Here is a 26,019-nt window from a genome sequence, read left to right on the forward strand (position 1 = left end):
TAATCTAGAAAGTCATATACATACAAATGATCACTCATACGCACCCCTTTATACAAAAGCATGAGCCATTAACCAGTCTCATATATACCGAAGTACAAATTTATCTTTTTTTACTGGCGATATATGTAATTGAAGTGTGTGATCTTCCAATTGCAAGTAAGACAAATCTATTGTATTTTTCACGCTTTCTTTTTCAATCGCTTAAAACTTTTAGGCACGACAATACAAACACATGATGTAACTCGAAATTTTTCCAATCACGAGTCTCATCGTAATCACCTTCATGCTTCCACCTTATCGCTTCGCGAAAAACGAAGCCGTAATATTTTCTAATACTATCTCGTCGTTATTTTATAGGAACAGCAAACACCGCTTCATATAGCATCTCGATTAGGAAATATCGATATTGTTATGCTGTTGCTGCAGCACGGTGCGGCCGTGGACACCGCTACGAAAGATATGTACACGGCGCTTCATATTGCAGCAAAGGAAGGTCAAGAAGAGGTAATGTACAATGAGTGCGTGCAAATAGCGGATTACGTTGCCACGCAAAATAAAAATTACCTATTCTGGACCCGGCAACGCGAGTACCTCATTTAGGATGGAGAGAGCCGCTGCAGATACGTTTGTCGTTATCGTTATTACCTATGCACATTGTTCGCATTGTTGGTTCATATCTCGCACATATTCTGTTTTACATCTTCTGTTAATGTAATTTTGTTTACGTTGATTATACATTTTATGTTACATTTATCCATCATTGTATTCGTTATGTAATAAACTTTTTCGTTACGTTGTTTATTCTTTATGTTACCTTATTTCTTCATTTTTTTTTTACACATACCCGTGTACCTAATTTATACTTCTTAAATTATTACGTTCTGAAAATTCATTCCGTTTATCTTATCGCTGCTTCTCTCCTTTCGCCTCCCCCTCATGTATTTTTATTATAAAAAAAAAATAATACGAAGGTAGATTGGACGCAATTTCACCCCGTGACATTTGGCAATTACTTCATTCCTCCAAGGTTTGATATTGATTGTCAAACGTTGCGTCAAACCATACATATCTAAGTTCCCCTTATATTTGTGCGGGTCTCATAAATATTTTACTAACGCTTTCGTAGAGTTTATACAAATGTGAATGTAAAGTCATTAAACAAACATATTAGTCTAATTCCGATATTTCTAATGTATAGAATCATTTTCTCATAACTATGTCATGTCGCTCGAACACACGAAAAAAAATATATTGATTTTTAATTAATTCCTCATTTTTAATGGATATCTTTTTTGTGGAAGATAACCTAAATTTTTGAAATTTAATACTTAATATTATTTCAATATTTAACATTATTTTAACTCTATACATATGTATGTAATACAGCAAAAAACTTATTTCTTATGAATAAGAATAACATATAATCCCTTTTTAAAAAAACTAAAAGAAAATTACTTATTATGCATGGTGTCCCAGATTTACAGGCTCTCGTGAACAGGTAGAACGGACTAAACGGTAGTAAAAAAGCTATTTATTATTTTGCAATTTTCACAATAGTTGACGGATTAATTTCTAAAGATCGCCGAATAAATGCGTATATATTTATACATATATTTATTCAATCTATCACCAAATACAAGCACGCGGCGCGTTACGATTGTCCATTATAGATGCACATTTGGTGAGCCGCCAATTTGGTCCTCGGCAACATCGAGAATCTGTCCTTCTACTTTTGTTCCACCAATTGATGCCGCTAACAGAGTCGATTGAAAAAGCAAAAGTAGAAGATTCTCGATATTATTGGGGACTAAATGTGCATTACTTTTGAGTGTCCAGCGCGGATTTCTTTTCACTATTTTTGCGTTGCCAAAGCCGCCGTAGTAAACAACTTCTTTCATGCCTAGCAACCTATAACAATGAACGGTCCCATGATGAAAAAAGAAAATAACATTGTATGTAATAGCGATAACAATACTAGAAACAACTAATTAAATTTGACTAAAAATATATTTTTCTGCGTATAATAGCGTTTAGTACACTGAAACAGCCAATCTTTGATTAGAAATTCATTCTTCCACTGCGCATCCCCGGGAACAACTTTCTTTTTACATTATGGGCGGTCCTCTCTTGGTCGTATTTATATATTACTGTCAGTTGTCAATACAATATAGTATACGTAACGGGAACTATAAATTTTCTGTACTAACAGTCATATGAACTAGCAATAATATACGAACATGGTCTTTGTTGCGCGTTTGTATATCTGGCGGTACGCCTTGCTATTCAGCGAATTTTAAAAATTAATATTTAAATAAGTGCAAAAAGTGCAAAATGATATAGGACTTTTCGATTTAGTTTAGTTCGCTTTATTTGCTCACGAGAAGCGATCCTATAGATCCGAGACACCCCGTATATTTTAAAATAATAAGAAATTTTTTTTAATAATTACAAGAAAAGTCTGTTTTGTTTCGTATTACAAAAGTATATAATTAAAAACTGAGGTTTAAAAAAATATTTTTGTAACACAAAAAATTTTTTAACAAACAGGTGGCGGCTATTCTTGTGGAAAATAATGCTTCTCTCAAGGCTGCAACGAAAAATGGCTTTACACCTTTACATATCGCGGCTAAATATGGAAATATGAATGTTGCAAATATACTCTTGCAAAAAGAAAGTAAACTCGATGTTCAAGGAAAGGTTCGTATATTACGTAATGTATATCGAGTTATGTAAAAAACACTCAAACATCTAGGCAAAAAAAAAACATAATATTCTTTATTTTATATAGTGTATAATTTTAGTTTATTATTATTATTTCTTATTATATTAGTAATTGCATAATGTTATTTTTTTTTAGAACTATTAACAAATTTTTTGAGCAAAAACTAAGATAATGGATTTCTGAAAAAATTAAAGATAATCATTGTTTTTAAATGTTAACTAAAAATCTTTTTTTTATACAATTATATTATATTGCATAAATTTAAATTACCTTTGGATTTTCAAGCAGTTTCATTGAGTTACAAAATGTATGCTTGATGTTTCAGAACGATATTACGCCTTTGCACTTGGCATGTCACTATGACCATCCAAACGTTGCAACTCTCCTGTTAGAAAAAGGAGCATCGCCTCATCTTGCATCGCAAAATGGACATACTCCTCTACATATCGCTGCTCGCAAAAACCAGGTAAACTAATTATCTCGAAACTATAAATTTTTTAAATAACTCCTGAAATATTTTCTCTAATGCATAAATGTTTACGTTGTTCTCTAATGTTTATTATTGTTGCCACTGATTATTTTGTAAAAATTTATTTTTTTCATGCTGCTAGATGGACATAGCTTCTACTCTCTTAGAGAAAGGAGCGAATGCAAATGCGGAATCCAAAGCAGGTTTCACCCCGTTGCATCTGAGTTCACAAAAAGGACATTATGATATGACGAATTTGTTAATTGAGCATGGTGCTAATCCTAATCACAAAGCTAAGGTAAATTAATTTTTCCTCAAATACTTTATGTACATGTAGTTTTCAATTTTTAGATCTACAAGTTTAATTAGAGTCATTATAAGCATTTCATAATTTTATTCCTCGTTCACAAAATTAGAATGTCTTGTAAGTTCTTGGATAATTATTTATAATAGGGGACCTCCTTAATGATCTTGATCTTGACATATGTTGTCAAGATCATGACACTCCTAGGCAGAAAGGAAAGTAGGGTGGAACTCACTTCTTGTGGAAAGTTATTAAATATATTTTAAAGCAGAAAATTTCTGTTTTATGTAATAGAAACGAGACATTATTTTTCAAATTTTTTTCAATAATAACTTTTTAACGAATAACGAACGGTTAAAACTTGTTGGAGATCAAGGTTATGATCTTGACAACATATGTCAATGTCAAGATCTTTGGTGGAGGTCCTCTCAATGTAAATAATTACGAATTTTTGAACTTCTTTTTTGCATTATTCCTTAAATTATCTTTATTATTCACATATATTTCTTATTTCTAGCAATATACTGTAAAAATTATTTTAAATATTTTAAATAATATTTAATATCAATTTTTTGGCATAATCGAAAAAAATATTCTCGGTTAATATTCATTATTTGTGCAATATGTGTATAGTCATTAATAAGTAATATATTACATTCTTATTACTATCTATCAGAACGGACTCACGGCGTTGCATTTATGCGCGCAAGAAGATTTCATTAGGGTGGCCTCTATCTTGGTAAAAAACGGGGCCGATGTTGAAAGTCAAACAGAAACTGGTTATAGACCGATACATGTAGCCGCACATTTCGGAAATCTATCAATGATACGCTTTTTGCTGAAACATAGTGCCACAATCGACGTTAGAACTAATCAGAATTACACTCCGCTTCACCAGGCCGCTCAACAAGGTCATGCTCATATAGTCACTGCTTTATTGGAAGGAAATGCTTCACATAAAGCGCAAACTAACGTAAGCAATATATTATTACTGTATGTGTATGCAATTGTATAAATATTTATAATATTATAATCTATCTATTTATGTTTTGATACTTTATTGATTTATTAATAAAAACAATTTAAGTTTCATTTTAATATAAAATTTTATGAATTTATATATATTTTTAAAATAATTAATTATTAGCTATATAAGCCTTTGTTTTTTCTCTCTTAAACAATTAAATGATAGAAACAATAATAAGATTAGAATATAAATATCGTAATATAAATCATAAAAATTTGTGAAAATAAACAAAAAATTAAAAATAACAAAAGCTGTATTCCAAAATGTACTGTCAATACTGAAAATCTATTGTTTACGTAACAGATTTTCAGCTGTCAGTGAATTTTGAAATACGGTAAATAAAATATCATAAAAAAAATATATAAATATGTAAAATTTATAATATTAGATTTTGATGAATTTATAAAATCCGTTGTCATAGGATGGCTTAACTGCATTAAACATAGCACAAAAATTAGGATATATCTCCGTGATGGAAGTTCTAAAAGGGTTACCTTACGACAGCATGACTCCAGATAATAAAAATTGGGAGGAAAAGTACAAGGTAATAGCTCCAGAAAGCTTGCAAGAAACTAGTTTTATGTCTGATTCGGAAGATGAAGGAGGTATGTACACACACAGTTACAAATAATATTAATATAAAATAATGAAATTTTTTGCGAAGAAAAATTTCTTTTCTAGGTTCTGACGCGTTAATTAGCGAACAACCTTATCGATATCTCACGGCAGATTTAATGAAGAGTTTAAGAGATGATTCGTTACCTATTGACGTTACTAGGGATGATCCAGTGCACAGACAAGGTAAAAATTTTAATTTTGTCCAACCTATTCTGTTTTAAAAATGTAGTGAATTTTGTAATACATGTACATTATGAAATTTGATGAAATAGATGTGTACAAACTGATTCAAAATTATAATAGATCTTTTCAAAAAATATAAAATTATTAGAATAAATATTTGAAACTTTTTCAACCTAATAATTTATTCTTTGAATCATATTTTCGATATTTTTTGTTTGAGTATATATTTTAATTATTAATTCAAATAAAAATATAAAAATACTTTAAACAATTTATAGAATAAAATAACTTGATTTTTGAAAAGCGTATGTCATAATTCTCATTTTAGTTACCAAAGAAGAGAAACAGGAATTTGCACAAAGCAATAATTATTGTTTAGCAGAAAATTTTGATAACGACGGATTGAATCTAGGGTAAGTTTCGATTAATGTTTTTTCTATGAAATAATATGTACACAGTTATATAATTTTAATATATTATATAATTACATAGAAGAATTGTTTATTTATAATTAAAATAATTAAGAAAACTTCCATTTTGAAGTTTAATTTATTTAGAAAATTGTTTAAATTTAATTTAACGGTATATATTTTTTTTTTGTAGGAAGCTGCATTTTAGATCGTAAGTATAAGTAGATTGAGTAAGGATAAAACATATCAAATGTAAAGAATTACAAAGATCTGGCTTTACAGATTTTTAATTAGTTTTCTGGTGGATGCACGTGGCGGTGCTATGAAGGGATGCAGACATAGTGGTGTGCGCCTTATTGTACCGCCTCGAAGAGCAACGATGCCGATTCGCGTAACATGCAGACTGGTAAAAGCAAGTAAAGTGGCGAATCCACCCCCTTTGATGGAAGGGGAAGCTCTTGCTACTCGAATTATCGAGATGGGTCCAGTGGGCGCGAGATTTTTAGGGTAACACACAGTTAATTGGTCAACATAATTGATATAATATATATGTAAAATATGCTAATGTAATATAAAGTAATGTAGATTTTTTAAATATTTGAGTTTGTATGGAAATAAACTGATTTCAGACCCGTCTTAATTGACATACCGCACTTTGCATCTGTTCGCGGAAAAGAACGGGAAATCATTGTTCTACGAAGTGAGAATGGAGAAACGTGGAAGGAACATGATAATTCTGTGGATAATGATGATACTCTTCTCAATACGCCTTACGGTATATAATAATTTAATAAAACTAATATGTTAAAGCCAAGTTTCATTTCTCCTATCTTAAATGTTTATTACGGACATATTTTCAAAATTTTAATTTTTTGTTTTTTTAAATCTTTCCATAGTAACGCATAATTTATTAAACAAATTGTCAATAATATATGACATATAAAAAATTAAAATTAAAATTAAATTAAATGTTTAAATTAATTAATACACAGTCTTAACATGTGTCTGTAAATCTTAATTTTGATACAATAATATTATTATAATTAAACAAAGCTATTATACTTTTTTCAGATCCTCAAATGAGCGTTGCACACTCGGGCAGAATTACTCGTATAATTACCACCGACTTTCCACAATATTTCGCTATCATAACCCGAATCAAGCAAGAAGTTCATGTTATCGGCGCCGAGGGTTGCATTTTGTTGTCCAGCGTTGCGAATCATGTACAGGCTGTTTTTCCACCGGGAGCGTTAACAAAAAAAATTAAAGTCGGCTTGCAGGTAACTAAATTTATAAATTTATAAATTTTAAATTCGACAATCATATGATTGTAAAGGAAAATTGTAATGAAATAATCATCATCTGTATTTATATAGGCGCACGTCATTCCGGCTGAACTCACGGCCAAATTGCTAGGTAATTGCGTTGCCGTTTCACCGGTGATTACAATTGAACCCAGACGACGAAAGTTCCATAAACCAATAACCCTTACGATCCCCGTACCGCAAGCGGCGAACAAGGGGATGATCAATCAGTATGGAGGAGAGACACCTACGTTACGCCTTTTGTGTAGCATTGCAGGTAATTGAACAGTTTACAATTTTAGACAAGCAGACAGTTTATCTTACAATTTATTAATAATTATATAAGTATCATAAGAAAATAATTTGATAATATTAAATAATATTAATAAAGACAGATTATTACAAGGAAATTGTTAATATATATACAAGAAGTATACAATGCTTACATATGTGTACGTGTGATGGTTTAAAAATTATCAGAAATTTTATCTAAAGATGTTTTCTTTACGTTTAATAAAAAATATTTAAAACGTATTTTGTAATTATTACTATAGAAGAAAGTGATATTATGGCATCTCAGTTACATTTTATACAATAATTTTGTTAACAATCAATATTTAAGTTTAAAACTTGCCAATTGCATTCGTTAAAATATTGGATCGATTCTGAGCCCAAAGTTGCGAAATATTTATTACTTAGGAAACTATTAATAAAAATGTGACGACATTGCATAATGATTCGAAAGAAAAAATGGATGGTAATGTAGCTTTTTATAAAAATAGCCTTAAAATATTAGTTTTATTTAGAAAATAATATTTGATTACAAAATTAAAGTAAGACATTTTAAAATATATGCAAATGAATGCTATATACATTCACACAACTTCTGCATATAAGCTGCTCAGTACTAAAAATCTCAATACTAAAAATAGTACACGTAATATAAACTATAGATTAACAGTAGAGCTATTGATAATCGATTATCAAATAATTATTTTGATATGAAAACCTCAAAAAGAGGTCGTGAGTAATTAATACTCATAGAGGGCCACAAAATATCATGTTATTGTTTAAATTTGCATAACTCAAAATATATACAGTCAAATAAAATGTTAATAACACATTCAAAAATACATATGTTCATGTAATAATACGCTCAAGTTTCAGAAAAATGAGGAAGTTGGTGTAATTAAATGCTAAAATGTACCTTAGAAATACATGAAAATAAAAATGCATTGTAATAAGTGCTGGCTATTGAGTATTGGTAGATTGATGATAGCGTTATGGTGTAACGGCAAGCTACTGAACAAATAATTCCATAAGTAATCATTAGAATTCGCTATATAATAGCGGAGATATTAAGAGAGGCCACAATATATACACTGACCATAATACCATCTTCTCCTCTGTATATATTTAATTTTTATAAATTAATTTAATTATATAATTAATATTGTTTTTTTCGTTTTTACTTATATTTTCTTGATTCAATAATGTTTTCGAAATGATGAAAATTACTTAACTTTAGGTGGGACGAACGAGTCACAATGGGAAGACGTTACCGGATCAACGCCATTAACCTTTATGAACGATAGAGTGTCGTTCACCACTACTGTTTCAGCAAGATTCTGGTTGATGGATTGCAGAAATATCGGTGCAGTACCAAAAATGGCAACGGAGTTATACGAGGCATCCTTACATGTGCCATATATAACCAAGTGAGCAGTTTTTTTATCATTCTTATACATACATTATAACAACAATTCTATAATTTTGATAAACAAATCTTTCTATAGTTTTATAATATACTCGAAGAGAATGGATGTGTTAGAAGCCACATTGAGAATATTGTGCATGACCGATGGCAAGGAAGGCATGCACACTTTAGAAAGACAGGAAGAATTTACGGAAATCGTTAAAAGTCGCGATGTTGAGGTACTTTTATAATATAGAGCAATGCATATTAAACTATCTCGAAAATATTTTATTATTTTAAAAATAATAACTTTATGGAATATATAATATTTTTTAGATCTTTTTACTATATCATTTTTACCTATTTTTTTATTCTTAGATTGAATAAAAGGAATATTTTGATATATTTATTGATATACTTATTTGTTTTAGTAATAACACATTTTTTGAATACATAAGATAAAATCACTATTTGAAAAATATTAATATAATATTAATTGGTTAGATTTAATGATTTATAAGTATTTGTTTAATAGGCACTTGACGGGAAAGATCTTTATATTGAATTTAGTGGAAACTTAGTACCGGTAACAAAATCCGGCATGCAATTGAAGTTCACATTTAGAGCTTTCCGACAGAATCGATTATCATTCCATGTTAAAGTAAAAGATCCGTTACTGGATCCAGTAGCCAGGATGCTATTCATGCGAGAACCAAAAATTGCTAAAGGAGAACCACCTCAGCAGCCTATTTGTGTGTTAAATATTGTCCTTCCTGAAAATATAATTAAACATGATATACAGAAAAAATTAAAAGGTACGTCCATCAAATATTATAATTCAAAAAATAAAAAACGTACTAGAAATTCTTATATTTTCTTCTCGTAATAAATAAAATAGATTAAATTATAAATGACAATGCTATAAATTTCTAATATAATTATTTTAATAATTATAAAATTATTTTATGTGGATTTTGTAAAAAGATTTCTAATAAATTAATGAATAAGAGAAAATTTATCTTATTAAATATATAATTAGTTAAGTGACATTAATAATAAAAAATACAAAATATCTTATAATTATATATTAATATATTAATTATAAATAATATATTAAATATTATTGTCTGCGTATTGTATATAAATTTTTAATCTAAAAAATAAAAGAAATATTTTTTGAAAATAAAATAAAATTAAAAATTTATTAAAGGATCTCAAATCAAAATTAAATTAAAGATTTATATATTTATAAGCAACGTCTTTATACATATATTATTAATAATAATTGTGTCTAATTATTATTAATAATATCTTTATTATTACAGGTTACGAAGATTCTAATGTCATAAATCAAAAATTAGATTATTATAAATCAAAATACAAAATGGAACAAATGGAAAAAACTGATAAGCCCAAAGAAATTTTCTCACCAACAGAAAAGAAATTTATAACAGATACATTACAAAAGGAACAAACAGGTATGATATAAAAAATGTAGAAAATAGAACATACTTGACACATATGTATATATATATAGGGTGATTTTAACATATTTCGTCACTCCTCCTGAGCAGATAGAGTGAATCGAACTGAAAGTCGAAAAGTCATTTACCATTTTATAGTTTACGCATTAGTTAACGAGATATTAATTACTAAAAATTGCCAAATATTGGTCTTGAATGATTTTTTTACTCAAATACCATCAACTTTATAGAAAAACTGCAAGAGACAAAAATCATTTATTTTCTTCTCATAGAACTTTAAAACTTTTTTCAGAATTTTTAATCAACTTTTTAGTACTGCATTTTCTTATTTTTTTTTACCAACATGAGAAAATACGGTATTAAAAAATTCTGAAAAAATTCTCAGAAGAAATTTATGAAGAAAATAAATGATTTTTTTCTCTTTTTTTTCAACAGTTTTTTTTCTATAAAGTTGATAGTATTTGAATAAAAAATTATTCAAGACCAATATTTGGTAATTTTTAGTAATTAATATCTTGTTAATTATTGCGAAAATTACAAAATGGTAGAGTATTTTTCGACTCAGTTCAATTCACTCTATCTACTGATGGATGGATGACGAAATATGTTAAAATCACCCTATATAAGTCGAATATATAAATGGAATAAATATTCCAAAATAATGGATCGCAAATATTAAATTATTCCAATTGAAAAAGTTCAATTTCAAAATCGATTTCGTCTATAGCACTAAAAATGCAAGGTGCAAAAAGAGAACTTGCGTAATGAAGCATTAAGTGTTGTCGATGAATATTTTATTACGTGAAGATATGTTATATCTATTCGTATTCACTGATAAGTGATGACTTAAGAAAGGTCTGGCGATGTAGGTCGTTCGTAAGCAAAGTGCAACATGAAAAAAGGAAATGTTTGGAAAGGTCGAGAAAAAGTCCTTGTCGAATATCGTTTCGTCTGGACTTGAAAATGATGAAATTCGATTGTCATTCTATTTTATAATTTAAGGGGAGAAAGATAATCGGCTTACGGTTTAAGAGTTGAGTGAGGCTTCCTTAACTTAATTAGACGTAACAGCATCAACAAATGCTTGAAAGTGCCGGTGGTGGACTTCTTTAGTTCTATCTGTACCGATGAAGAGAACGGTGCAAATTTCGTATCTATCTTTCTTTCAAGCATCCATATACAATTATTAAAACGTGAGTCTTTTTAGTTTTATTATGAGTTTGTTCATTTTTAATAACTTCCTCTTTTTGTTTTATTAATGTTTTCACTAAAGTCGAAGAGTTTGATGCAAAATTGAGATAAATTTATAAATTATATTAGGTGTTGGAATTAATTCGTAGCGTTTTTTAATGAAAGAATGTTATTTATTTCACATGAGCATTAAAAAATACATTAATGAAAGTACTTCCCATCACTTGTAAAACGCTACGAATTAATTCCAACACCTAATAATATCTGTTTTAAATATAAAGTAATATTTAAAATAGATTTTTACTAATTATAAGCTTATTTAATTTTTGCACTTTTAATTATGTTTTCCTATTATTTTGAATAATTTATTTAAAATTTTATTTTGTGTTTTCTTTAAAGTTAATTTTTTTTTCTCACTATTTTCAGTTTCAGATATTTTTAAGTTCATTAATAGTTTGCACTTACGATCAGGACGTTAAACACATAAGAAACTAAGTAGACATGGCGACGAAAATGAAAATCAATGAGCACGATCACTTGATGAAACAGGACAGTCAAGTTAACGATAAGGAATGTTCCTCTGGAACGAAGGTCAAGCGCAAATCCAGATCCGCCAGAAGACGCTTGAATGCTATGATGAGTAACGCATCGTTGCACTTTTCCGACACAGATTCTGAAGGCGAGTTGACGATGATCACCAGCAAGATCGACAAACTTAACTCCGCGCAAACTTCACAAGCGAATCCGTTAATCTCTGTGAGCAATGCAGAGATCATCGAGCCTGACATGAAGATCAATGACGATTTAGATTATCTTATAGCCGATGGTGAAGCCAGATCCCGATCACGCCGTAGCAGCTTCGCGGAAAATCTCACCGACGTCGATGAGATCTATAGCGACGAGGTCGATGAAAAAGATACTACTAACAACTTAAACGTAATTGATAACGGTGATCAAGGAGAAACAGATTTAGAAGACATGGAGGGCGACGAGGATATTCAACCGACAATTTATGTTACTCCGAGATCGGACATCCTGATCGAGTTTGGCGGTGAAATGATCACGACCAAGGAAGGCGATGGACCGTTTTCTATAGAAGTGCGAAACCGATTATCGCGAGAAGAAGTTTCCATCGATAAAGAGGATACTAAGAACGTACCGGATATGCCAAACACCGATAGCGAAGACATGGAAGGGTCCGAAGATGAATCTAAGATACATGAGGCAGCTGCTTACAATCACGTGTATGAAAATCTCGATAACTTGGCCGCATCGCAGATTATTATGACCAACAAAATGGAAAACACCCTACACGTTCCGGATGCCGCTGAAGAGACTATCAGCGATTGCCATACTGATATCGAGGATGTTGATTAAATAAAGAGTTGAAAGAAAAGATGAATTAAGAAAATTATTTGAGACATGCGAAACAGTACAGTTTTTGAAATGAAGACCAAGAGCAATTTCCATGATCTCTTTGATTATGCTTAACAAGAATTACCGTACTATTATTATAAATACTAGGATAACAGGATAACATTATTATGAATAACAAGAGTATAAGGAGTTTCCGATCGATCATGATTGGATAAAATCACTATTTAATGGGATCTGATATTTTTATAATTGATGCAATACAAATTACGTAACATCTTACATAAATATATGAAATCTTGATTCAATTACAAGATCTTATCTGAGAGATAAGTAGAATTTTGGAATCTTTCTATCAGAGCTTTAAACAATACCAGGCAAATATATTAGGTGTTGGAATTAATTCGTAGCGTTTTTAATGAAAGAATGTTATTTATTTCACATGAGCATTAAAAAATACATTAATGAAAGTACTTCCCATCACTTGTAAAACGCTACGAATTAATTCCAACACCTAATATATTAAAATATTCTAAAATAATCATGAAAATATAATTAAATGATGCAAAGTTTATTAACAAATTGTTTACGAAATGTGGTTCTTTATATCAAATACTTAATGATTATTACTATTAATACTTAACTAAAAATTATTTAATTTTCAAAAAATTTCTCTCTTTGTCCTTTCCTAATAAAAGTTGTCCACAAAATAATTCTTATATCTATTTCATTAAATATAGGTAAGAAATGATAAAAGAAAATAAAGGAAAAATACCTAAAAATAGGACGTGTAAATATGTAGAATATTTGAGTTTTTGTTGTGCTTAAATTAAATTAAGAATATTAAATTTAATTTAATATTCTTAGAATAAATATGTCGTATTAGATATTACATCTCTTTTTTACTTCAAAAGTGATATAACTAAAAATTGTCAAAATCTTCACCACTCAAGAAAAGTGATTTTTTAATAAAAGTTGAAATGAAAATGACAAAAATGATATTTGATCATATTAAATATATATTCTTTGTGTCGATATTATTTGATTAATTATTAATTTTCTGTTAATTATGTGATTAGTCAATAATTATTAATTTTTTGTTAAAAAATAGTTTTTTCTCTTTTCTGGAAAACTTAATTATTTTAGTTGTATCACTTTTGAAATAAAAAATATATGTATGCATAAACATTATTTTTTGGACATCAATGAGCACTATACATATGCACTTTATCACAAATTCTTATACGTTTTCCTTTTTGCACCGTGCCTTTAAAACATAGTTTTAAAAATCCTTTAAAAACTTAATAATTTCTCAGTGGAATAAACATAATAATTTAAGCAAAATAAAATTACGCATTGTAATTGATTTCTGGAAAGAAAAAATTGTTTAAAATATTGAAATAGCATTAGTTCAAGGAAGTCTTATCCGCTTATAACAGCTATGATGTAGTAAAAAATACCGCGAACATCGTTTTATTTGTAAATTCAATAATAATACGATGCCTATCGAAACGATTATCGACAAATTAATTCTTATATTTTCATTATGGAACCGATAATAACGCAATATTTGTGTACTTGTTATACTTGCAGACCGAAATGCCGTCCTCAACATTATCATAGACAACCATATGGGATATTAATGCAAAAGAGTATGTCTCCGCAGTCTAAAGAAATTTTTCGATATAAACAAATACACATACATATATACACATATATAATTATAATTATATGATATAATATGTAAATACATACATACACATAGATAATTAATACAGCAATACTCAATGAATGTTTTCTTTTCTTGGCAATAATATTGTTTTTAAGATCAAGTCGTTGTATGTGCAAGAACAATAGAAAAATTTATTTCCTATTTGCGAATTATATTTTTGATGAATACAATTACAATTATAATTAGCATTATGTCATGCAGATAATAAATTTAAAGATATAATAGAAATAGTCGTTACATACATTCAAAACTTGATAAATTGTATTTTACAATAAATTAAAGCTGTTAAATATAAAACAAGTCCATTCGTTTATTATGTGAATTATTATTATTATTTTTTTAAGAGAGTTAAGAAAGTATAAAAGATGATATGTATGTATTAATAAGAGTTACATTACATCTACATAAAAAAACAATTATCTATTAGTAAGATTAGTAAGATTATAGATTTACGCATAAACTTTAGATTCGAATTAAAGGACTACTATTTTGCATTTTGTGGCTTTAACGCATCTTGGCTCTAGTATATCTTGTACCTGCCACGATTATAGAAAAGAAAAGAAAATGTGAGAAAAAAATGACGGATTTGCGCTACGGAAGTTCTCGATCGCCAGATCTCGCTGTGAATAAAAAAAACAATTGTAAAGAAAAAATAGACACGATGTATCGCAGTCATTATATAACGACATGCTTAATAAAATGTAATGTGAGCATAATTCTTGGTTGTTCTAGATGCCGCTATCCACGAATCCTTTGCACAAAAAGCGGCTTGTCCCCTAGAATCAGTAGATGCTAGTTATCCCAATAAAGTAGGCGCCGATCAGTCGGAACCGGATTTATCGCCTGATCTCGAAAAGCAAACGTATTCGGAGAAGCGTAAATTCTGGGAGGATATGTCGAGGAAACGCGAAAATTATCAACGTTCTGAATCTGAGATTTCGAGGACCTCTCAATTGACCATTAATGAAAGCGACAGCGAGACATGTCCACCGAATGTCGTATCCGAAGAGGGCGATGGGACCACTGAAGGCATCTCAGACGTCATAAGGTCGGAGACCATCGAGGACATCAATGTGCCGGATATCTCAGAATGTTCTGTGGCGGAGAAGGCGCATTACTTTGAGGAGCAAATACAAAAAGAGATGGCTAAGGGTACACCAAGACTGCAGCAAGATTCCGCCAAGTCTGAAAGAGACAAATCCAATTTTAAAGATAAATCGATCGACGACCAGAAGAGTCGCGTGGAAAAGAGTATAATAGAAATGACGAAGGAAAAAATTGATATCGAAGAGAAACACATAGCAGAAGCAAGAGAGATAGAGAAAATTTTGAAAGCTGCTATTGAAAGTGATAAATGGACGAAAGAGAAAGGCCTTAAAGATGAAAAGGAAAAAGATAGCGATAAAGAAGTACGTGAGGAAATTCAAAAGATAACAGCTCAGCCAGTGATGGAGATTTGCAAGGAATTATTAAATAAGGAAAGAGAACTCGCTGAGGAAATAGAGATGGGACATACTCCGGTTGCACAAGTTCAAGAAGTTAGTGAAGAAACGAAAATATTTGAAAAAGAACAAATGGACATTAAAATTAAATCATTTCTTCTAGATGATAAAACAGAAATCGAGCAATTCCTTGAAGAGGAGAGGCGAATCATCGAAGAAGAGGCGGAAATGGAAGAAAAGAAATCGATGGCTGACAGTAGTTTTGACAAGGAAAGAAAATCCATCGCTGATACGGAGATCAAACAGATAAAAAAAGAATTCGAATCTCGCATTCCGATCTCCACGGCAATGGCTGAGAAGGATAAAAACCAGAAAGAAGGAAAAGGAAAAACATTTGATGAGGAAAAATCGCTAAAAAGTTCTCCTACGGAAAAAGAAAAGGATACCTCAACATTTACTAAGAAGAAAGAATTTGAATCTCGTATACCCAAACGTATCACGGAAGGAGCGACGGTAAAGGAGAAAGAAGGAATAAAAAAAGATTTGCCGGGACGGAAAGATGGCGAAACCGTTACTGTCACCGAGAGGAAATCTAGCGAGGAGGTTACGCGGCATGAAGAACGCTTGACCACGAAGAGTAAGATGCAAACTTTTTCCAAAACCTTCACCGACGCGCAGGACGCGTTTAAGATGTTTGAGAATATAAGTGCAATGAGAGACAAGGATTTCGATACAATTACTTCAAAGATTGATACCAAGGCTACTAGTAAAGTGGAGAAGAAAGAGGTGCTTTCATCAGAGATATCTAGTGGTGCGGATAAATTTATAACTCATGAGGAAAAGGAAAAAGTAGAACGGAAAAAATCCTCAGAGTCTAAGCTGACTAAGGAGTCACCGGCTGAAATGATAGAGGAAAAGAAGAGCAAGAGTGAGGAGATGGATAAAACTGCTGTGCAAAAGATGTCGATGAATGTGATGGAAGGTAAAAAAGTGATAGACGCAAGCGCTTCTGAATCTAAAGCGAAGAGTACAAAGGAAGAATTATTTAAACTGCTGGAGGACAGTGAGGGAACTGCGATGGAAAAATCTGGAATTAGTAGAGATAGAAAAAGCGACGTGGATGTGGCGATTAGAATCAAGAAGGACGATGCGAAAGAAGTAGAAGACATTAAAGAATTGCCTAAAACAGCTAAAGTCGAAGGAATAGACTTGGAAAAGGTTGAAACAATCGCGCAAGGACAATCTTACAAAGAGAGTTTGGAGAAATTTAAAGTCGAACAGTTTGTACCTAGTCAAAGAGACAAGATGGATTCAACTGAAAAGACTAAAAAAGATGAACAATTTCAAACGGGCAAAGAACCTTTAATATCTTTGGAGAAGAAAGAACAATTAATCGCCAAAGAAATAGAAGCGAGAAACATAGCGGAGGATCTAATACAATCGATTGAGAGTGAGATTGAGAAACGATCATCAACATCAGGATTGAAACCACAGATGTTGAGTAAAGAATATTTAGATCAATTGATTTCCGAGAGCAGCGATACTGATTATGAAAAACTGGCAGATAATTTAACAAAAAAGTTTGAAAGTATAATACAGAAAGATGAGCAATTGGATCATCCAGGAACAATACTATCGAAGAAGTCCTTACAAGAAGAATTATTCGAGAAAGGATACACCAGAGATAGTATTAGTGAAGAGATAAAAGACGAAGAATTATCATTGCATGATCAAGAAGAAAGTTTACAATCATCGTCTCAAGCTAGACAAAGTCTCCAGGACAGAGACATTACTATAAGTCCCAGCAGTATATCTGAGCAAATTGATCTAGAAGAAACAATCGACGTTGATACTGGAGAATTAGAAGATATATCTAAGCCTACATCCAGTCCACAATCTGAGAAAGTTCAGAAGGATATATATAGTGATACTAGTGTCTCAAAAGATAAGATAATATCAGAGATTTCAGGCGCTAGAGTGCTAGAAATTTTAGAACCAGGCGCAGATAGTCGACAAGACTCAGTCGATGTGCCGTCCTTGGAGTTAGATGAGCACAAAGTATCCGAACAAACTAGTAGAGATGTAGCTTCTCTACATGAAAGTGTGGCTGTAGACTCTTTGGAGAGGATCGGTCAGGAGAAAGATGTAACTGTCAGTTCTAGCACAGTATCTGAGGATGTTAATGTAGACTATCCTCCGGTTCATGAAAATGTTCTATCCTCAACTGTTCCACCGAAAGAATACGATGCAGGGGATAGACGAAGAGCAGACAGTTTCGAAATCGAAAGTCCGCCGTTATTTTCGCCAAAAGTGAGACACGTAAGCGATTTAGAAATCAAGCCAGTTGACTGGATGATCGGTGATGAGAAGATTGAGATATCAGAAACGTTGCAGCCTTCTCAAGTATTCAATCAAGAGTTGGAAGAGTATGAATCGTCATTACAACGTGGTCGTACTTTATCTCAGGATGAATCCGTGGACTTGGAACAAGAGTCCGTGACTAAGTCTTCGGAGGAGATCAGTGTAATTGAATCGGTCAAAGAATCGGTTGCCAGTGATGTTAATGTAACTGTTACGACTACTACAACTAAGGTAACAAAGTTTACTGTAATCCCAGTGATCGAGCCGGACTTTGAAAGCGAAATAGTAGAAAATAAATTAGAGATTACTTGTCAAGAGTTGGTCGACGCTTTGCAACGAGAACACGATGCCAAGACGCCGACAGGCGAATACGCAGCAAGTATACGGCAATCGATACCATGCGAAGGTTTTGACTGGGAAACGAGTATTACCGAAGCTGTTACAGAAATGATACCTATGAAAGAAGAGGAAGCAAAAGATTTAACTGTGGAGGAAGCAAAAGATTTAACTGTGGAGGAAGCAAAAGATTTAATTGTGGAGGAAGCAAAAGATTTAACTGTGGAGGAAGCAAAAGATTTAACTGTGGAGGAAGCAAAAGATTTAACTGTGGAGGAAGCAAAAGATTTAATTGCAGAAATTAAAGAGATAACAGACAAAGACACTTTCCAACAAGACATTTCTGCAGATATAGTACCTACAATAAAGGAAGAAAAAGCAGATTTAATGCAGCATATTATAGTTGAAGAAATACAAAAAGAAGAAAAACTTGAAGTTACTGATAAAACAATAAAAGAGTCAGAAGCTATAAAAGAAAAGATTACTGAAACTAAGGAAATTCCGAAAGATTCCACGAAAGAATCGGAACTACCTAAGTGTGCGAGAGTTGATGATGTGCTAAAAGAATGGACGGAAACTTATTTAGCAAAAATCAAACCTCCCAGTGAGGAATACAAACGACACATGGAGAAGACCACCGAGAAGCACGATAAGCCTAGCAAATCAACGACTGCTCTTTCTGATACTTGTGCCTTGAAAATAAAGAAAGACGATCTCCAGAGCGTCGATTTAAGCGCGCGATATGCGATAACAGTGCTAGATCAAGTGGTAAAGAAAGAGATCGCCGAAGTGAAAGAGTCCTTGGAAGCGGCTAAACAAGACTTGATAGAAGAACTGAGTGAGAACAGTCAGACCATGATTCAAATTAAAGATTCGCCTTCAGAGTTTCAGTTCAAACTCCAACCGGAATCCATCCCAAACGATTTGCCGTTTTTATACAGACCACCGTCCATTGAACATGTTCCTGTCGAGATCGAACCGGAAGCCGAAATCGGAGTTGTTACGCAAAGCGATTTATCAATTGTGGAAACTCAAAAATTCGATGAAGCAAAGCAAGAAGATGTGAAAGATATTATCGATGACAAACTATCTATCCAAGAAATTGTCACCATTGACGACAGATCAGTCGATGTTAAAACACCTGAAATCGATGTCGAGAAACACGAAGAAGAAGAAGAAGCCATAATAACCATTGATGAACAACAAGAGGAAGAAGAGGAGGGTCGTCCCAGCCCGCTTCCTCTCAGTAGATCATCTGACGTTGGTTCGGACATGGATAATAGGGACGACAGCTACTCTTTGGCACCACCTTTTCCGGTACCTAGAAGACGCCAAAAACCGGTTAGGATATCAAAAAAAGTTAAGACCTCGGAAAGCGAAGCTGACGTTTCGAGTTCTGGCGAAAGCAGCAATTACCAGTCCTGTGATTACGAAATTGGCAGCGGAAGCAGACCTAGTTCGTCCGATGTTGAGGCATTACAATCTGCTGCGGGTGGCATCCAATCCGGAACCGTTTCGGAATATGAGACGGCAATGATGTCTGTTGAACACGAGGCATCGAAGACGTTACCAACATCACAAGACTATCAGACTGCAGCAAGTACGTTGAGTTCCCATGAATCTATGAAGTCTTTAAATTCTCTCAGCTCGGGTCATCTTGGCAGCATCGATAGCACCAGTGAGTTGTCAGAGACATTAGTACCCTCGGAGGAAGCGGACGTGGATGCAGACGAGATAGACGAGAACCTGGAAAGTGCATTAGACGCGGAACAAGAGTTGGCCGAAGCATCAGACTCTTCCGGTAGCGAAGAAATACCGATGGATGAAGCCATGGACAAAATTGATAGTCACATACCATGTCGCATGAAACGTTCGTCCGAGATGATTTTTCAACAGATTATGGACGACAGCGTTAGCATGGAAACGGAATCTATGGATGAAATGTTGGAAGAAGATCAGGCTAAAGTCGTGGATTCAGCCATTTCCGCTTCTATGGATGCGCCCGGGATCCTTCAATCTGTAGACATAATGACATCACGGGTATCCGAAGACGGGATTCAAAGTGTATGCACACAGGTGATTTCTACACGAGTTATTATTCCCAGCGATACCGAAGAAGAAAAAGTGGAAGGTTTAAAAGTACAAAGAGATATAGAAAAGGATGCGGAGAAGATGGATGTGGAAATGATAGAAAGTCTGGAACAGAGATCAGATCACGAGATAACTGGAGATGAAGGTCTCGAACCGATACAGTCAACATCCGTCCACTCGATGATGCAACAGGCCAGCATGTCTCTATCCTCGGCATCGGGCATGTCTTTTGACACAGTCATAGAGAAAGATAAGTCCGAGCGTCATTCACCTGACAGCGATTCTTTCGAGCTAGTAGATAAACCCGATATCATCGATGATTTTGTGGTGATAGAAGAAGTTGGACGTGAAGCAGAGGAGTTTGATGCTGAAGGTAAGAGCATTCGTATTAGCTCAATACCTCAGACCACCAGCAAGCAATACGATCGCGATCTAGAGAATCTAATTACGGAGAACAAAGAGGACGCGCAGGTATCAACGAGTCAAGTATCGAGAAATAATGATTTGTTTGACTTCGAGTCCGAAGAGAGTCCGCCTCAAGCGTCAAACGACGATCAATCTCAATCCTATTCTGATGAAGAGCAGTACGAGAATAAGAAATGGATAGAAATGCAGTTCCATGCGGATGCGCGAGTGTATGATATAGAATATGACCGCGGACCATTAGAGGACATCAAAGAGGAGGAGATCACAGATTTTGAAGCCGGAAGTAGTAGACTCGGAAGTTTAGGCAGTCACAAAGAATCTATAGGCAGTGTAGGAAGTATGCGTGGTAGCTTTGGTAGTACACCGGATTACGATATCTTAGGGAAGAAATATTTCAGCAAGCCTACGGATCATGACACTGTGTCCTTGACCTCACTGCAGGAATTTGAACACTTAGAGAGTACTGTGGCAGCTGAGAACTCACGGAAATTACAATGCGGTTCGCAGGATTCCAGTAGTAATAATGGCAGTCTTCCGAGAAGATATATGACCGGTCGTTCAGGTCATGGTGATGACGTTTCATTGTCTTCACTAAAGGACTTTGAAGGACTGGAAAAAGCTTGCAGAGAGGCTCATTTGATGGAGCTACGGGCTCGTGAGGAAGAGGAACTACTAGAACATGAAAGTCCAGAAAACAAATATAAATTAGAAAATCTGCCGCGATCGAGAACAGAGACTAGTGCAGCTGGCTCGTTTAATCCTAGTACTTCCGGATCGGATGACTACGAAAAGAGGATAAAAGAAATCGACGAGATAATACGCATTGCTCAGTCTAACATGGAGAAGTTTGAACGGCAAGACGACACTACGGAAGACATTTCGCAAATCGAGATTACCGATGCTGAGAAAGCTTTCGCTCAACCAATACCAGAAACTCTTCCAGAAGAAACAGAAGAACTCGAAGAGGCACGAGTGATACCAAAAGAGAGCAATATTATGGAGACTAGTACGGATTCTTTAGAAATGGAAGATAATGCAGAAAAAAAATATCAACAATTGTGTCGAAGTTCTGATTCTCTAGAGATGAAGACAACTCTGGACTTTCCGTCCTTGAGCTCGGATTCGTTGAACAATATAAAAGACGCAAAGGAAACTCCAGAAACCGTCGAGCGATATGGTGGCAACGCGAGACGAATTTCTTCAGATTCTCTTGAAATGCCTTTGTTAGAGCAACAAGATATCAGTACATCCGAGAGAAGCAGCGGTAGCAATGGACGTCATATAGAGGAAGAAACGGACTCTGTTGAACAAATACCTTCGACGGAAACTAAAACAAGAAATGGTAAAACGAAAACATCACCAAGTAGTGATACATAGGATAATTTTCATAGGTAAGTAGATCCTACGTAACAAATTTTTAATTTACATATTAATATAATTAATTATATAATTAATTTAATGATATTAAAATAAATCATAAAAAATAAATGTCTATAAAAAATTTATTAAGATAGTTATATACCATTTAATTTTAATTTGGATTGATTTTTAATGCAAAAAAACATTATGCTTTATTTTTTAAACAATTCATTAAAATTATTTCAAACATTTTCAAAAAGATTATATTTTGTTATTATTTTAAGTGATAAATAAATAAATAAATATATATATATATATATATATATATATAGGTATATACTCACATTTTAACTTTGACACCGAAATATCTCGAAAACTATAAAAGATACGAAAAAATGTGTCAGACAAAAGTTTTATCGTTTCAAGGAGGAAAGAAGTTGGTGACCGTGGTTGACCTTGAAAAGATATCCTTAAGGTTAAGTCAATGTTATCTAAAAATTTTTTTAATGAAATCTCTTATTTTATTATATATTCTTATAGCTGACTCAAGACCTTTTAAGAACACTACCATATAATAAAGTTCATTTTCATTAAGTACTTTTCAAGATAATTATTTAGTCGATTTTTTTGAAAACTAAAGGAGATAGGAAAAAACGTTACAAATAAAAATTTCACGATTTCGATGGAATGCTGTTATCAGTTCAATCGTACATGGCATCATTTCTGAGATTTTTTGTTATAGCTATTTTTTAAAATGAAAATTGATTTTTTTCTTTTAATAAAAGCTGTAGCTGTCAAAGAGACAAATGCTTTTTGAGATTTTCAATTCGGTTGATGTTAGAATTACTCACGTTTAAAACTTTTGAAAAACAGCTGTTAGTGACCTTGAATCTGATCTTGAATCAAATTAAATTACAGTATATAGGTTATCAATGTCATGATTGTGAACAATATTTCAAAAGTTTTGAGCATACTTAATGAAAATGAATTTTATTATAATGTTTTCAAAAGGTCATCAACAGAAGTTAATTATAAGAGTATGTAATAAAAAATGAGAGGTTCCATTAAAAAAATTTTAATCTTGACCTGACCTTAAAGGTATCTTCTCAAAGTTAACTAAGGTCCAACTTTTTCCCCATTTGAAAACCACCATAAAATTTTTGTCTGAAACATTCTTTACTATCTTTTACAATTTTCGAGATATTTCAGTGTCAAAATTAAAATGGGACATCCTATTATACATATATGTATACAAAGTGTCATACGCGCGCGCGCGTATGTGTATAACCATGTATATGTACTTGTATATATACGGTGCCCCTCTCCCCAAAGTTCCAGGCCGGTTGAATATCTTAAAGAAAATGCATTTTTGAGAAAAATGTTTCACTAAAATTATAGGGTTTAAAAAGATCTATTTAATATTCTTATCTCTCAGTTTGACCATAGGCATTGAGGTTGAGGTCACATTTTTTTAAAATTGGACATCCTATTTTTTATTCCAGAATTTAATAGCCAATGTCAAAAGCTTTTCAAAATGCTACAATAAAGTTCATTTTTATTAAGTATTTTTCGAGTTATAAGTTCCGGTATTATTGGTGTTACCCAAAATGCCGATCTATGACTAACGCCCAATTTCTTTTCTTCTAGATAAGTTGCGGATAACTTAGATTATCTCCTTATCCAGGAGATATCTTCATTGTATTTTGAGAAATATTTTTTGGATAAAGTTATCTAGAGGTGAAGAAATTGGACATAAGATCTCATGAATGTTGTTCAGCATCATGCTCTGGATAATATTTGTTAAGATCAATGAAAATAAACTTTGTTCATTATAATATTTTGAAACAATCATATTGTAACAAGTATATTGTAACATTTTGAGAAATATTTGACATTGGCTATTAAATTCCGGAATCAAAAATAGGATGTCCAATTTAAAAAAATCGATGTGACCTTGACTTGACATTGGCGACGTCGATGCAAGGTCAAATTGATAAAATTATTAAATAGATCTTTTTAAATTGTACAATTCTTGTCTAAAATATTTTTCTCAAAAATGCATATTTTCCGAAATATTCGGTCGGCCCAGAATTTTTGGCGAGCACTGTGTATAAATATATCTTATTTCTACAATAAAATATTTATGTAAAATATTAAAATACGTAAAATTAATAAAGAAAAATTTAAAATTAATAAATAAAAAATCTCCTCTCTCTCTCTCTCTCTCTCTCTCTCTCTCTCTGTCTCTCTTTTGTCTCTTCTCCTTTTCTTACCTCTTCTTACATGTATAAATATAATTAGAAGATTAATTATATTTTATTTTTAATTTTAGATAAACGGACCAGGAAGGATTTTTGTCACGGTTTCGTAAACATATTACCGATTAACTCAAGAAGCTTTATATGTAAAACACAATATTAATTATAATGTACTAAAGAACTTGTGCATTGTGGATACTATTACATTTTGTCTTTGTTTTATGCAATGTCTTCTGATAACATTTACATTATGCTTAAGTAAGATAGTTGCTATCTTTATAATATAATGTTGTTGCGTGGGACAAGGAAGTGAAAGGATGCTTGCTTGTTTACTCTTATTAAATTAGGATAGACGTATTTGTTAATAATTATTACTGTATTCGTTCAAAAAAACGCAAACAATTTTAACTGTTTTTGAAATTTTTATATACATTAAGTTGCATTTTTTAACACGTACTTTGAAGTGCTACTTACATGTTCTACTGTTGTATTATAACGCGTATGACATTGTACTATTATAGCGTATTTTATAAACATTTTGATTATAGGATGTCTTTGTGGATGCGATTTCGTAAATTTTATAATATATTTGACATATTTCGTATCATGTAATAATTTCAAGCAACGTTTGCGAAGAAAAACTCAAAAATACAATAATGCTATCTTAACGTACATTTACAAAGGAAGACAAATACATAATACTTAAATAGAAAATTTTATATGCGAATATATATTTAGGACACACACACACACACACATACACACTCACACACATTATGGAAAGTAGCGAATAACTTTTCTATTTAAATAATTACAACATTTGTTTAAACTTATTACATTTGTTTCTCTTATTAAATACAAAGTTAACTGTACATGTTATTAATTATGTTTATATATGTATTGTATATTATTGCAAGTTACAATAATGTGATTTAAAAAGTTTGTTTTCTTAATGAAAATATACATCTGTGCATTATCTGAAACTTGCGCACTTAATTTTCCCTATAAATTGTGTTAATGCACATCGTTGCCTTAGTTATCGTCAGTAACGACGATGTCATGTTTAGCATAAGAAACAAATGTTTTCTCTACACACACATACACACACACACACACACACGCACACATTATATATATATTTCTTCTACAATGCAAAAAAGTACATTTTACAAACAATGAACGCCAAATTTTCAAAACTTTCCTTAATATGGGTTTATTATAATATAAAAAAA

General features: G+C 32.1%; 2 protein-coding genes across 4 annotated transcripts in view; both read left to right on the forward strand.

Annotated features, from left to right (window-relative positions):
- Window positions 1–25,770, forward strand: part of LOC105154656 (uncharacterized) — a 37,963-nt gene extending 12,193 nt beyond the window's left edge. For all 3 annotated transcript variants that reach the window (XM_087404546.1, XM_087404547.1, XM_011070330.2), the window contains 19 exons: window positions 358–504; window positions 2,548–2,697; window positions 3,048–3,188; window positions 3,334–3,489; window positions 4,172–4,468; window positions 4,944–5,127; window positions 5,204–5,323; window positions 5,652–5,736; window positions 5,927–5,944; window positions 6,016–6,240; window positions 6,363–6,508; window positions 6,805–7,013; window positions 7,110–7,314; window positions 8,566–8,755; window positions 8,834–8,972; window positions 9,269–9,548; window positions 10,059–10,211; window positions 15,247–22,561; window positions 24,862–25,770. In XM_087404546.1, the coding sequence (XP_087260672.1) occupies window positions 358–504; window positions 2,548–2,697; window positions 3,048–3,188; window positions 3,334–3,489; window positions 4,172–4,468; window positions 4,944–5,127; window positions 5,204–5,323; window positions 5,652–5,736; window positions 5,927–5,944; window positions 6,016–6,240; window positions 6,363–6,508; window positions 6,805–7,013; window positions 7,110–7,314; window positions 8,566–8,755; window positions 8,834–8,972; window positions 9,269–9,548; window positions 10,059–10,211; window positions 15,247–22,547 (10,146 nt within the window). In that variant the 3' untranslated portion in view covers window positions 22,548–22,561; window positions 24,862–25,770. The remainder of the gene's footprint in view (window positions 1–357; window positions 505–2,547; window positions 2,698–3,047; window positions 3,189–3,333; window positions 3,490–4,171; window positions 4,469–4,943; window positions 5,128–5,203; window positions 5,324–5,651; window positions 5,737–5,926; window positions 5,945–6,015; window positions 6,241–6,362; window positions 6,509–6,804; window positions 7,014–7,109; window positions 7,315–8,565; window positions 8,756–8,833; window positions 8,973–9,268; window positions 9,549–10,058; window positions 10,212–15,246; window positions 22,562–24,861) is intronic.
- On the forward strand, window positions 11,249–15,230 carry LOC105154655 (uncharacterized). The gene is made up of 2 exons (XM_011070329.2): window positions 11,249–11,410; window positions 11,835–15,230. The coding sequence occupies exon 2, from the start codon at window positions 11,910–11,912 to the stop codon at window positions 12,783–12,785; it is 876 nt and encodes a 291-aa protein (XP_011068631.1). The 5' UTR covers window positions 11,249–11,410; window positions 11,835–11,909; the 3' UTR covers window positions 12,786–15,230.
- Window positions 25,771–26,019: the final 249 nt, after the last annotated feature.

This window comes from Acromyrmex echinatior, chromosome 3 (assembly GCF_024713525.1).
Source record: "Acromyrmex echinatior isolate Ae372 chromosome 3, ASM2471352v2, whole genome shotgun sequence".
Taxonomy (NCBI): Eukaryota; Metazoa; Arthropoda; class Insecta; order Hymenoptera; family Formicidae; genus Acromyrmex; species Acromyrmex echinatior.

Bases quoted from the DNA above. Each gene is read 5' to 3' on its own strand.
- LOC105154655 (XM_011070329.2), top strand. From the start codon at position 11,910: ATGGCGACGAAAATGAAAATCAATGAGCACGATCACTTGATGAAACAG.